This window comes from Guillardia theta (assembly GCF_000315625.1).
Source record: "Guillardia theta CCMP2712 unplaced genomic scaffold GUITHscaffold_7, whole genome shotgun sequence".
Lineage (NCBI taxonomy): Eukaryota > Cryptophyceae > Pyrenomonadales > Geminigeraceae > Guillardia > Guillardia theta.
In genome coordinates this window covers 316655-329238 of record NW_005434667.1, presented here as the reverse complement: position 1 = coordinate 329238, position 12584 = coordinate 316655, and the positions used below count along the sequence as shown (strand labels likewise).

The 12584-nt window shown below is 56.2% G+C and overlaps 3 protein-coding genes across 3 annotated transcripts; 2 read left to right on the top strand and 1 right to left on the bottom strand.

The window, feature by feature from the left end:
- Positions 1–2578: 2578 nt before the first annotated feature.
- GUITHDRAFT_101313 (hypothetical protein) lies at positions 2579–4729 on the top strand (the record flags this gene model as incomplete). The annotated part of the gene is made up of 14 exons (XM_005839783.1): positions 2579–2707; positions 2758–2884; positions 2931–2992; positions 3038–3109; positions 3254–3358; positions 3420–3482; positions 3537–3639; positions 3685–3772; positions 3844–4051; positions 4093–4161; positions 4206–4261; positions 4304–4358; positions 4411–4516; positions 4677–4729. The coding sequence occupies 14 exons, from the start codon at positions 2579–2581 to the stop codon at positions 4727–4729; spliced, it is 1296 nt and encodes a 431-aa protein (XP_005839840.1).
- Positions 4730–4775: 46 nt separating this feature from the next.
- Positions 4776–6895, bottom strand: GUITHDRAFT_101312 (hypothetical protein; the record flags this gene model as incomplete). The annotated part of the gene is made up of 7 exons (XM_005839782.1): positions 4776–4803; positions 4848–4906; positions 4975–5047; positions 5090–5490; positions 5539–6542; positions 6593–6793; positions 6835–6895. 7 exons carry the CDS (start codon positions 6893–6895, stop codon positions 4776–4778), a joined length of 1827 nt encoding a protein of 608 aa, XP_005839839.1.
- Positions 6896–7088: 193 nt separating this feature from the next.
- Positions 7089–9913, top strand: GUITHDRAFT_101311 (hypothetical protein; the record flags this gene model as incomplete). Its single annotated transcript, XM_005839781.1, has 18 exons — positions 7089–7114; positions 7154–7214; positions 7383–7445; positions 7495–7533; positions 7577–7611; positions 7659–7787; positions 7902–7971; positions 8157–8219; positions 8386–8418; positions 8752–8802; positions 8849–8890; positions 8938–8982; positions 9023–9137; positions 9181–9344; positions 9392–9492; positions 9538–9673; positions 9720–9781; positions 9829–9913. The coding sequence occupies 18 exons, from the start codon at positions 7089–7091 to the stop codon at positions 9911–9913; spliced, it is 1320 nt and encodes a 439-aa protein (XP_005839838.1).
- Between the last annotated feature and the right edge of the window lie 2671 nt (positions 9914–12584).

Here is a 12584-nt window from a genome sequence, read left to right as displayed (position 1 = left end):
GAGGGTGACAAGAGAGTCAGCAGGAGGACGAGGGGATGAGGAGAACAGTGACAGAAGGGGAGGAAATAAGGAGCTGTAAATTCGACTATAGAAAACAAAAGCGTGAGCCGACCAGCGACGGGATATGATGGCGGCAGAGATGCCTGGGGCTCATACTGACGAAAGCTCGCTCCTCCCCGCTCACTTCGCTTCCTCCTCCTTCCTCCCAGCCCTCATTCCCTCGGACATGTAGCCTCCGGGAGCACCCTTCCAGATGAAGACACCTGAAGGAGAGTGAGATGAGAGGAGGAGAGAAGGGCACCGTCACCTGCGGTTCTTGACGTCTGTCATATCTGGTTCTTTGTGTCTCCAGCATTTCTCTGCTGCTCCCTGTCGCCTGCCAAAGCTCTGCTCCCCTTTCAATAACTTCCCTCCATCCCTCCCTCGTACAACCCCCACCCCCTTCCCCTCCCCCTCCCCATCGCTATCTCACAGGTCTGCGAGTGCATCCAGAAACGAGGCAGAGCTTGTGCGACAAGTCCATGTCATCTGGGAGTCGATGAGCTGCATGCTTCCATCAGTGAAAACCCTCCTCCTCCTCTCTCCTCCTCCTCTCTCCTTCTCCTCTTTTCCATTCTCTCCTTCTTCCTCCGCTCTTCTCCCGCCTCTCTCCTCGCTTCGCTAGTCCTCTCTCATCTTCCAGCTCGTTTTCAGCACATCTGCTGCTTCCTCTCCCCATCCTTTACCTGCACAGCGAAGTGCTCGCCGTCCCCGTGCATCGTCCCTGCTGTCCCCATAGATCGCTCGCTTCCAACAACTTGGCGGTCGTGTCAAGAAGATCCTCAAGAGAAGAAGAGATGACAATAAAGAAACAATTACCCTTGATGAATGCAGCTTGTTTGCCTGACATTTACTTCGTGTCTCAACTTATGTTGCCGGCAATGCCTGCCATACTGTGAGCAGCGAAGAAATTCAGGATTGAGAGAGCAGAGCAGAAAGAGCAAAGGTGAGCAGGCAGTCAGAGGGCGAGAAGGTGGTGGAGGAGGAACCTCGCTTGACTAAGTGAAGATCCAATACTGCCAAAGCTCGCTTGGCGAGGGCAAACCCAACATCTCTGAGCAAGAGGCAAGAATTCCACATCTCCAAGCTCTGTTGTGTTTGCCTCCGCCTCCCTTTTCCCTCTTGCTTCATTGACGTTACCCAGGCAGACACCCTCATCCCCTGCTTGTTTGTACGGCTCCTCATAGGAGCTCGAGTTCCTCTTGTTCTCTTCTATATTCCCGCTCATTTTCTCTCCTCCTTCTCTGCCCCTCCTCCTTTCCCCCTCGCACTTTCTGCACAGAAGAAACTTCCACGTATGAGGAGCCGCACCCTCGAGGGCTCCGTAGCAGACGTCGGATGCCCCACATCTGGACCAAGTAAGCGGGAAAGTTCGAGCAAGAAGGAGGGGAGAGGAGGAGCTTGCGGGGAGAAGACAAGAGGGAGGAGCTGCAGCTCACGTTCGACATATTCGGCTCAACTGTTAAAAGACATTCACAAACGATCAGGCAATCGATCAAATATACGTGTCGATCCTCGACGTTGCTCTGTTCGACGTGTTGAGAGGAAGAAGAACAATCAGAAGCTTCAGAGAAGTCTCGTTTCCCCTGACATCTCACAAAATCTGAATCATCCACTACTGGACGGTCCCCTAGAATTGATAACAAGAATGAAAACAATAGAAGATATCGACAGAAAGTTTGCATTTCAAACGATCGGAAATGAAAGAAACCACAAACAGCTCTCCGTTATGTCACCATCTGAAAATATAGAAGTCATTTCGCATCATGATCATCGCACGTTTCTACTTTGACGGACAAATCTCAGGCTATTCCTTCTAACTTCTCCCTCCAATTCATATTTGAAAATGAGTCTATGCTCCTTCTCCTGCTCCTGCTCCTGCTCCTGCTCCTGCTCATGCTCCTGCTCGTCGTTCGAGCTGGGTACGGAGGCCATCGTGGTCGGGGACTCTGTCACCCCTACCTCGATTTTGGTAATCGGACTTACTTGTACCCCTTATAACAATAGTTGATTACCCCCTCCTCATAGTGCATTCTCCAAACCCCTAATACCCCCCACCCCAACCTGCAATTTGTAATAAAGACAGGGGATTGCGTGGGGATGGGGGTTGATGAGAATGGCTGACGAGGAAGAGAAGAAGGGAAGGGAAGGGAAGGGAAGGGAAGGGAAGGGAAGGGAAGGGAAGGGAAGGGAAGGGAGGGGAGGGAGCAAAGAACATAGATGTGCAGAGGCGAGATCAGAATCAAGGGAAGCAAGTAGAGGAAAATGGAGGTGGGGAAGGGAAGGGAAGCAGCGGGGCAGAGCACAGCACAGCACAGCACAGCACAGCACAGCAGAGGTTGAGGGAGGGGTTCAGAGTTGACAGCGGGTACTGAAAATTGTGACCATACTGATGTACCTTAGCAGGCTGTGGTAGTGATGGCGATCTGAAGTGAATTGAGGGCGATTGTCTCGGTTGCCTTGTGATTTTCTTCGCTGCAATCGTCTTTCAAGGTCTCCCTCTGCTAGTCTCAGTGGCGGCATAGTGACATGCTGGCAGATGTCAGCGATGGGGCTCGACAGGAATCGGATGATCTCTTCCTTCCAGGAGATCACAGGCTGGCAGAACGTTGAGCAGTGTGTCAACTGCTTGGAGGTTCATGGCTGGGATCTCGACCACGCGGTCCAGGTGTGGTAGAGGTGAAGAGCCGGCGCCCAGATCGTGATTGTACCATGCAGACAGCTCTTGCTGCGCATGAGGATGAGCGAGACTCGACCCAGCGTGTCGAGACAGCGACGGAAAGACGGGGAGGGGAAGAGGTGGGAAGCAGAGGCCAAGCGCGGCGAGGACTCTTGGGCTTCCTTTGTGAGTCGAGCATCGCTGAGTTTCAGGAGATGAGAGACTGTGGCAGCTTCTGTCTTCGGGACTGGGAACAGGAACGTGGCTGAGAGGAGGATCGAGACCGAGGCTCAGGTTCTTCAATCCCCCGCTCCCCTCAAGTGATCCTTCTCCTGTCAGAAATTCATCGACAGATTCAACTTGGAGCATGGAGATGTGCATCCAACAGCTCAAACGGGAAGCTTTAGGGAGGTGAGAAATGCTTGCCATGAAAGCCATGCGGCTGCGCTGCTGATAAAATGATGATGATGATGATGATGATAATGAATGGGAGGAGGAGGTGGTGGAGGAGGGCAGGGAGCAGGGATGAGAGGGAAGGTTTTTAACTCGTTCAAGGCGGTGGACGCGGCAAAGCGAGAGTTCAAGTTTCTTGTGGTCTACCTGCACGCCCCCTACCACCAGGACACTCCTGAGTTCCTGCGAGACACCTTGTGCACACAGGTGGGAGGGATGCGTTAGAGTTCTTGCGCTTGCGGGTGAGGAGAATCTGAGCTGCCTGCAGGTCCTCAAGGACTTCATGGATGACAACTTCCTCTTCTGGATGGGCAGTCTCGTCGACTCCGAGGTGGAGCCTCCGCCTGTTCCTGAGCGACTCTCGCGGGCCTGAGAGTGCGTGCAGGCGTTCAACGTGAGCATGCTGCTGCGAGCCTCGGGCTTCCCCTACGTCGCTGTCATCACAACCACAATCGACAACCAGACCACCGTCTGCGACGCGCATGAGGGTCCAGCAGGAGTTCAGCTGACTGGGTTGGTGACGCACTTGGCAGGTTTGGTCAGCCGCGAGGCTCTCATGAACTGGCTGATGAACATCATGGAGACCCAGGGGCCTCAGCTCGTCGCTCAGCGAGCGGAAGCGTGAGTGTTGAACTTGCTCGGCGGGCTTGACCCTAAACCCTAAACCCTAAACCCTGAGCCGTTGGTTGCAGTGAGGAGCGAGCGATGGACCGGCGCATCCGGGAGGAGCAAGACCTCGCCTTCCAGCAGTCACTTCTAGAGGACCAGCTGCGCGAGCGAGAGGCGGAGGAGCAAAGAAAGGTATCGTCGCCTTGTGTGAGTATCCGGCTGAGCAGGTGGAAGCGCGAAGAGGAGGAGCGAGAGAGAGCGTTGAGGGAGCAGCAGCAGGCAGAAGCCGCGGTGAGAGTGCAGGTGCTTTGACGGCTCTTACATGGCACCAGGCGAGGAGAGCTGAAGAGGAAGCTGCGAGAAACGAAGTGGAACGATTGAGGAGGAAAGAAGAAAAGAAGGTGAGAAGGGCGGGTTGGACCGGCAGTTCTGAGGAGCAGCGTAGGAGCTGTTCATGGGGCCGGAGCCGACCGGGGAAGGGACGTCTCTTATTGCTATCAAGTGAGGAGGATGCAGGAGGTGGAGGGAACTTAGTCTCTTCAGGCTGCCCGACGGCTCGCGCCTTCAGCGCAGGTTTTGTTATACCGACAAGGTTCAGGTCTGTCGTGATTTCCCCAGCTGCTACCCTGCTGAGCTGAGGGTGAACTTAGGCGATCTACGACTTCCTTGATGCCTTCGCCGACATCGAGTTCGACCACTTCGACGTGGCGACCAACATGCCCAAAGTGATCTACAGCGACCGCAGCCTCTCCATCGGTACCTTCCCCTCTCCCCGTCCCCCTCCTGCCCTCAACTTGCCTCCCCTGCTTGTCTGCTTGTCTGCAGTCTGTCTCTTCGTCTTTCCTCCCAAAGTTTCTATTTCATCGCTCTGCCTCTTCTCCTCTTCCTCAAACCTGCCAAGCTGACTCTCCTCCAGAGGATGCTGGTCTCAAGCCGCAGGCGCTCCTCTTCGTGCAGGAGAGCCTCTGAGCTCTCTACTTGATGTGATACAAGAGGACGCGCTAGTGTTCTCATCTTACTCCCACGTCTTCTTCGGCGTCGCCCTGGTCCTTTGATCACCTTCGTACCCTCACAAGCAGCAACGTACCAGTCGCACGCATCCTCAATTCCTAAGTTGTTCTCTCCTCGCACAATCCTGAACCAGCCCTGCAGACAGTAAGCTTCCTCCTCCTCCTCCTCCTCCTCCTCCTCCTCCTCCTCCTCCTCTCCTTCACCTCTTCTCCCCAGTACGTCCCCCAGCTGTTCCTTCCGATCCAGTACTTGATCCCGTCTTCGGTCTCGCCGTACCTGTCATATGTCAAACAGCTGGGGTTCAGCTTGATTCGTCACCCAGCGATGGAGATTGCATGATCCTGGTCGACGCAGCCCGTGGAGTCTCGCAAGACGCCGCCAGCGTACTTCTCCACCTCCTCCGTGACGCACATCCCGCAGACGATGGGCCCTCGTGCCGCGATCTCTGCCAGCATGGCCACTTCTCCGCGCAGCTGCCCGTGGGCTTCCACACGGAACCTCTGGAAGCGGGTGACGGGAGAGCAGACGTTGGGGCGGAAGGAGGAAAGAAAGGAGCAGGTCTCGCAGACAGTCAAGTCGCTACATTCGAGGTCCTTGGCCTGATAGGCTTGGCAGGTCTCGTCGGGTACATCCTGCTCCTCCATCCACTCGTACGCTGCCGTTGGGTCTCCTCCCCTGCAGCCTCTGGTCTCGTTGGCAGTCACACAGTTGACGAGAACCTGATGGCGGGAGTGAGTTGCGAGAAAGAGAAGCAAGCGCAGACTGACCTGAGCGGAGAGGACATAGCGAGGAAACGAGTTGTTTCTCATCAGGTTGATTCGATCGCTCAGAGCGCTGGTGGTAGAGAAGGCCCAGCAAGAGCCGCAGTAGGAAGGAATGTGCTGGTTCCTGTTCGGCGTCGCGTAGCTCACCCCCGAGAGGTTTCGAATGTCCCAACTCTGAGGGATCCCCAGCGTGCTGACTTCCTTTCCTCTCACCTCCCGCACCTGCTCCCTCCTCCCTCCGCGGATGCGACACGGGTGCCTGTAGTCGTGATAAGCTCCCTTCTTCACGCTCTCATCTACGAAGTAGCTTCCGCGAGAGACGATTGAACCTCCTCCTCCTCCTCCTCTCTTGCCCTTTACACCTCTATGGCTTCCTGCTGGCCCTCGCTTGGCTGCTGGGGTTGCCCACATGCACTGAGTCTCAATGCCGAGGTTGAACTTATGCATGAGGATACGGAAGAGCCCCTGCTCGCCCCAGTAGGTTCCCCACGAGTTTCTTCCTATCCAGTACTCGTCGCTTCCTTCCTTGCCCCAGCCGACAACCGAGACCTCGTGGTTGAGGAGGAAGGAGAAGGGAGAGAACTGCTGGAAGACTCCTCCTCCGTACTCGGCGAACTTTTTGGTCACGAACATGCCGCACGAGATCGGACCTCGCGACAAGATCTCTGCCTTCATCTTATCTGCTGAAGTCAGTCGGTTTCCTGCCGCATCCTCATCGCTTCCTCCGTTCACCCAGCCATACTCCTCCACGAACCACGAGGAGTAATTCGAAACGGCAGAGCAGGTGCCTGGCAGGAAGTGCTCCTCGTCTTTGCCTGGCTCGCAGGTCTCGCAGATGCCGTAGGGAGCGCAGGCTCCGTTGACTGCCTCGTAGTTCTGACAAGTCTCGTCTGGCAACCCGTTCTCAAACATGTAATGCATAGCTTGCGCCGGGTCTCCTCCTCGGCAAGAGCCTCCGCCATGGCAGTTGATGAGGACTTGCGGGGACAAGTTGATCTCCGGCTGCGCTGAGGGAGAACAAGTCAGGAAGCGAAAGAGAGAAGCACGCGAGCGTCACCGTTGTGCCGCATGATCTTGATGCGATCCGACATCATCGAAGTTGTCGCCATCGCCCAGCAGCTGCCGCAGTAGCGCGGGATGTGCTGGTTCTTCATGCCGGACAAGAAGTTGCGGCCGTCAAGGTCACCCCAGAAGAAGGAGGAAGGCAGGTCCCGCACGTTCATCTCCTCGTGCGGCCTCGGCGATTTCACGTGCTCACCTGCCAGGCCCTTCAGCACTAACCTCAGAGACGGCAGGCACCATGAGGGAAGTCCACGTGTGGCAGGCGGCACGCTGGTCCATGCCCAGCATCATCGTACATGCCGTCTTGCCTAATGAGCGGTGCCGCCTGAGCACAAACGAACACAAACCTGAAGAGTGGAACATCAGCAAACGACACAACAAGCAGACCATGAGCAGGAAGTTATGAAGTTTGAACTCCCTCCTCCCTCCTCCCTCCTCCTTCCTCCCTCCTCCCTCCTCCTCCAACTCACAGGAGGAGCAACGGAATCGCCATGAGCGGTCTGAATTCTCTCCAGAGGTCATTTGGGTATGAGGGGGATGAGGGTTAATATGGCAGGATGAAGTTGGTCGTAGACAATGGCGGAGGCGAATTGAAGGCGGCGAGAGTGACAGACGAGGTGAGGAGAAGAGAGAGAGGGGAGGAGGAGGAAGAGGAAGAGGGAGGGAGGGAGGGAGGGAGGGAGGGAGGGAGGGAGGGAGGGAGAGAGGCACACAGGAGAGGGGCAGAGGGAGAAGGAGAGGAGGAGAGGGAAAGGGGCTGCGGAAAGAGAGTCACTGGAGTTCAGATCGACTACAAGGAAGCAAATCTCGACGTGAACCCTGTTGTTCTTCCTCATTGCACAGCCAAGGTAGACGTGCATCGCTCGTCAGCTCTCGCAGTGACTTGACCTCCTTCAGTCTCGCGCTGAGAAGAAGTTCTTCGTAGCGGATGGACTGGTCCATGTCTTCTTCACAGAGGGCACGCGTGACGACCCTGCAGGACACAGCTGTCGACCTCGCGTCGCTCTACATCAGGTGCATCAAGGGGCTTCGCTGCTTCTTCGCGCACTGAGGGCGAGCAGGCGACCGCACGAGCGAGGGTACATCGTGAACTGGGATGTGGAACAGGCAGGGAGTGAGCTTGGGAGGCGAGTACTGACAGCGTTCACTGCAGGATGTGTGGCAGCGCATGTGCCACAAGGACGTGCTAGGTGATCCTCGTGCCTTGTTTCTCGTCACTTGACCCCCGCTGCTCCTCAGGAATCAAACCGGCTGAGACCAGGTCAACCCTGCCATGGCGAAGCAGCTGATGACGTGAGCGGCAGTTTGCTGGTTACAGAGAGTCTCTTCACGCCCAACGAGATGCGAGACAACCTTGACGAGTTCGTCTTCGAGGTCCTCCTCCTCCTCATCATCATCATCATCATCATCATCATCATCAATCATCAATCATCAATCATCATCATCATCCATCCTTCCATCCCCCCGCCCAATCCTCTCTTGGTCTCCCCTCCTTGTCGTCTTTCTCCCTCCAACTCTCCTCATCGACCTTCTCGTGGTGTTGTCTCAACTTGTCGCAGGAGCTCGGCTTCAACAAGTACTGCTGTGCTTCTTCTCCCCTGCTCGCGCTGGCGGACCACAAGGTTCCCAACCTCCTTCCTGCTCGGGCTGACGCGACTTTAAGTGCTGGGACCCGAGCAGCGGCTTGTCACGCACAGGCTGCGGGGTGATGGTGGACTCAGGGTTCAGCTTCACGCACATTGTTGTGTGGATGGAGGAGGAATGGGCTCTTGACTCGGCTTCGTTCAGGTTCCTTTCTATGAGGGCAGGATAGTCCACAAGGTACCTGAAGCCCTCCAGCCATCTCTTGTAGCCCCTCCCTGCCTTTAATTTCCCTCATTCTCATTCCCTGCGTCTACCTTTCTCCTTTCCTCCCCCTCCCTCTCCCTTCCATACCCAACACCATCTCCTCCTCCTCCTCCTCATCCTCATCCTCCTCCCGAACCTCAACCTCAACCTCAGCCTCAGCCTCAGCCTCAACCCTACTCCTTCTCCTCCTCCTCCTCCTCCTCCTCATCATCATCATCATCATCATCATCATCATCATCATCATCATCATCATCATCATCATCATCGTAATCGTCATCATAATCTATTTTGTCTGATGTACCGCAGGCGTGCAGGCGAATCGACGTAGGGGGAAAGGTGATGACGAATCTCCTCAAGGTAGCAGCAGAGGCATTGGCAACCTCGTCCGGCTGAATGCGAGCAGGAGACTCTGTCGAGCAGGCAGTGGAACATGATGGACGAGACGGTTCAGCTGCTCGCATCCTCCTCTCCTCCTCCGCTGACCTCTTGTAGATCCTCGTCAACGCCATCAAGGAGCGTTTGAGTTTCGTCTCGCAGGTGCCGCTGAGTCAGGCAGGGGGTCGCTGACGACTGGCAGGACCTCGAGCGAGACCTTACGAGAGCGAAGCAGCGGGGCAGGACCAACGACATCCGACGCCTCTACTCCCTCCCCACCTCCAACACCCCAGGCGTCGCCGGTCAAGACCGACTCGGTTCTCCTTGTTCGTCAGCTCGTCGCGTCTGACGAGCAGGCAGGGCATGTCATCGAAGGCGACGAGGCTGCCGCTCGCTCCTCCGCCTCCCCCATGAAGCGACAGAAGGTCGAGGAAGGTCAAGGAGCTGCGAGCGGCAAGGGAGCTCAGCGCCTGGAGGAGGAGTGCGTGCTTGAGGTTTCCAACGAGAGGTTCACAATCCCCGAGGTAGAGGGGCACGAGGTCGCGAGCCCTCGGTCAGCGTGTGCTCGCAGGTTCTGTTCACTCCCAGGATGATCGGCCTCCATCAGAGTGGTATCCCTCTCGCTATCCAGAGCTCCGTCCGTCACTTCGACCCTCCGATGCACCCACTCATGTGCTGTCCTACCATTGTCTTCTCTTTCCGCTGAGAGCATGGCAGGTACAGCACTGTCCTCTTGGTCGGCGGCAACGCTCTCATCCCAGGCTTCCATGCTCGCATGCTCGCGGAGGTTCGCTCGCTCGCTCCCTCAGACCTGCACGTCTCCGTCCCTCAGGGTCCTCAACCCGCCAACCTTGTGGGTGACTCGCTGCCCCTACTCTTGTCCTCACTCTTCTTGTCAGAGCGCATGGCGTGGGGGCATGCGGCTGGTGGGCGCGGGGGCTCTAGAGGGCGCGTGGGTGACGTGAGAGTCGAGGAGGTGCTACTGGGGTGAAGCTGAGAGAGCGGCAGGAAACAAGAGTACGAGGAGAAGGGCCACCAGATCTGCCGCAGCCGATTTAAGTTTGCGTCTCCTTCTCAGCTGGACTTGTGCTAACTGAGTTGCAGGGAAATCGAGAACATCGTCTGTCAACTGCAAGCAACTTGAGGTGGAGGAAGATGATCAACATCGTCTGCTTCTAACAGCGAAGCTTCCGGACAAAACGCAACATCCTCGAGAGGAAGCGAGCTGTCCGCGAGACATGGCAAGATCGAGGAGGGTGAAACAGCCCAACAGGCACCAAACAGCCTTTTTGCTGCGTATTTGTGTGTCTATATGATTTGATGTATGTACTGCTTGAGGCATTTCCTTGAAGTATGCGAGTAAATCATGTCCACGGCGATCTCAGCTGCAGCGCCAGCTCCCTTTTCCTCTGCCGAGGATAGTGGGAACTCGGAGGACAGCATCGACTACTGCCAGGACAGCGCCGGCTCCGAATCGGCGGCTCGAAGTCCGAGAGACAAAAGCATCAGCCAGCACAGTGATGGACGGAGACGCTTCTCCCGCTCCACTCTTGATGCTCCTAGCGGCTGTTGCTTGACCCTTCCTGCTTGTCTGCGCGGCTTCGCGCGTGGGCTGGCGGTGCCGGGTCTGCTGACAGTTGCCAGCCGTGCTGGTTGCTTTTGGTCTTGTTTTGTTGTGTGTGTTTGTGCAGCTTCTCGCTGTGCGCTGTGTGCATGCAGGTTTAGCTTGTTCCTGCTTTGTTCTGCTTGAGGGACTTTTTACCTTGTGCGAGTAAAACACTTGAGCCTCTGACAGAATGTTATACCCGGAGGCAGCCGACTGACCAGCCTCCCTCCGTCCGCTGCCCCAGGCGGACCCCCGGGCAGCGCCGGCTCCTTGTCGGCGGCTGCCAGGCAATCAAGCGCTACAGCTCCTTTGCGGGGACCGATCAACGCAGGAAACAATAACACAAGCCCTCAAACAGGAGGAGGAAATGCTTACAGAACAGGTGGAACAGCAGGAAGAACTGGAACTGGTTCTGGTGGCGGTGGCAGTGGAAGAGATGGAGCAGTTACCACAGCAGGCAATGGAGGACCACGGGTGGAGGATTCGGCAACACCTGTCACCCCTTTCTAGTCATCCTGCAGCTTTGAAGCTCTACTGCAAACATAACCTCATATCTCCTCCAAGGGGTCCTTCTTGGCCGGATGCCGGATCTTCTTATTCCTGCCCTGTCAGCCATTCGTCGAGGAGGCAGATTTATTCCCCTCTCCAAGGGAGCTGATAAACCTGGTCTCCGGCCAATTGTCATCGGTTCTGCACACCGTCGACTCGCAACGAAGCTTGCTTTGGCAGGGATTCGCTCATTTCTTGACCAGCACTTCCTCTCGTCTCACCCTAGACTCCTCCCTCGAGCGATTCAGACGGTTCGGGCTGTCTGAAGTTCTCGCAAACCGCGTCAGCGCTCCTGCCCCTTCACGCTTGCGTTGATGATGAGGATGTTGCCAACCCCACAGTGCTGGTGAGTTTGGATGCAAAGAACGCCTTCAACTCCCTCGCGGGCCGCCAGGCTCTCTTCGATGAAATCGAGGGACGTGCGAGTCGCGACTACTTTGATGGGAGCATCACTGAAGGCGCTCGCTTGCCCTCTTGCGAGCATCTCCGTTTGTTCGCCTCCTACCTCTCCAGCTACTATCGAGACTCTGCTGACCTTCGACTCTTTCACAAAAGTCAGTCAGCCTCCGTTCAGTGTACCTCGGGCGTCTGTCAGGGCGATCCAGCGTATTTTTCTGCCACAGTATCCACCCCCTGCTCCTCCATATCGCAGAGCTTTTTCCCTCTGTTCGAGTCTTGGCCTATGCTGACAACGTCGTACTTGTCGGTCCACTCGAGGATGCCGTTGCCAGGCAATCAAGCGCTACAGCTCCTTTGCGGGGACCGATGACCACGGGTGGAGGATTCGGCAACACCTGTCACCCCTTTCTAGTCATCCTGCAGCTTTGAAGCTCTACTGCAAACATAACCTCATATCTCCTCCAAGGGGTCCTTCTTGGCCGGATGCCGGATCTTCTTATTCCTGCCCTGTCAGCCATTCGTCGAGGAGGCAGATTTATTCCCCTCTCCAAGGGAGCTGATAAACCTGGTCTCCGGCCAATTGTCATCGGTTCTGCACACCGTCGACTCGCAACGAAGCTTGCTTTGGCAGGGATTCGCTCATTTCTTGACCAGCACTTCCTCTCGTCTCACCCTAGACTCCTCCCTCGAGCGATTCAGACGGTTCGGGCTGTCTGAAGTTCTCGCAAACCGCGTCAGCGCTCCTGCCCCTTCACGCTTGCGTTGATGATGAGGATGTTGCCAACCCCACAGTGCTGGTGAGTTTGGATGCAAAGAACGCCTTCAACTCCCTCGCGGGCCGCCAGGCTCTCTTCGATGAAATCGAGGGACGTGCGAGTCGCGACTACTTTGATGGGAGCATCACTGAAGGCGCTCGCTTGCCCTCTTGCGAGCATCTCCGTTTGTTCGCCTCCTACCTCTCCAGCTACTATCGAGACTCTGCTGACCTTCGACTCTTTCACAAAAGTCAGTCAGCCTCCGTTCAGTGTACCTCGGGCGTCTGTCAGGGCGATCCAGCGTATTTTTCTGCCACAGTATCCACCCCCTGCTCCTCCATATCGCAGAGCTTTTTCCCTCTGTTCGAGTCTTGGCCTATGCTGACAAGTGTGTATAGGATTTACTAGGATCAAGCTAAACCTCCAGGCACACAGTCCACAGCGAGAAGCTGCAC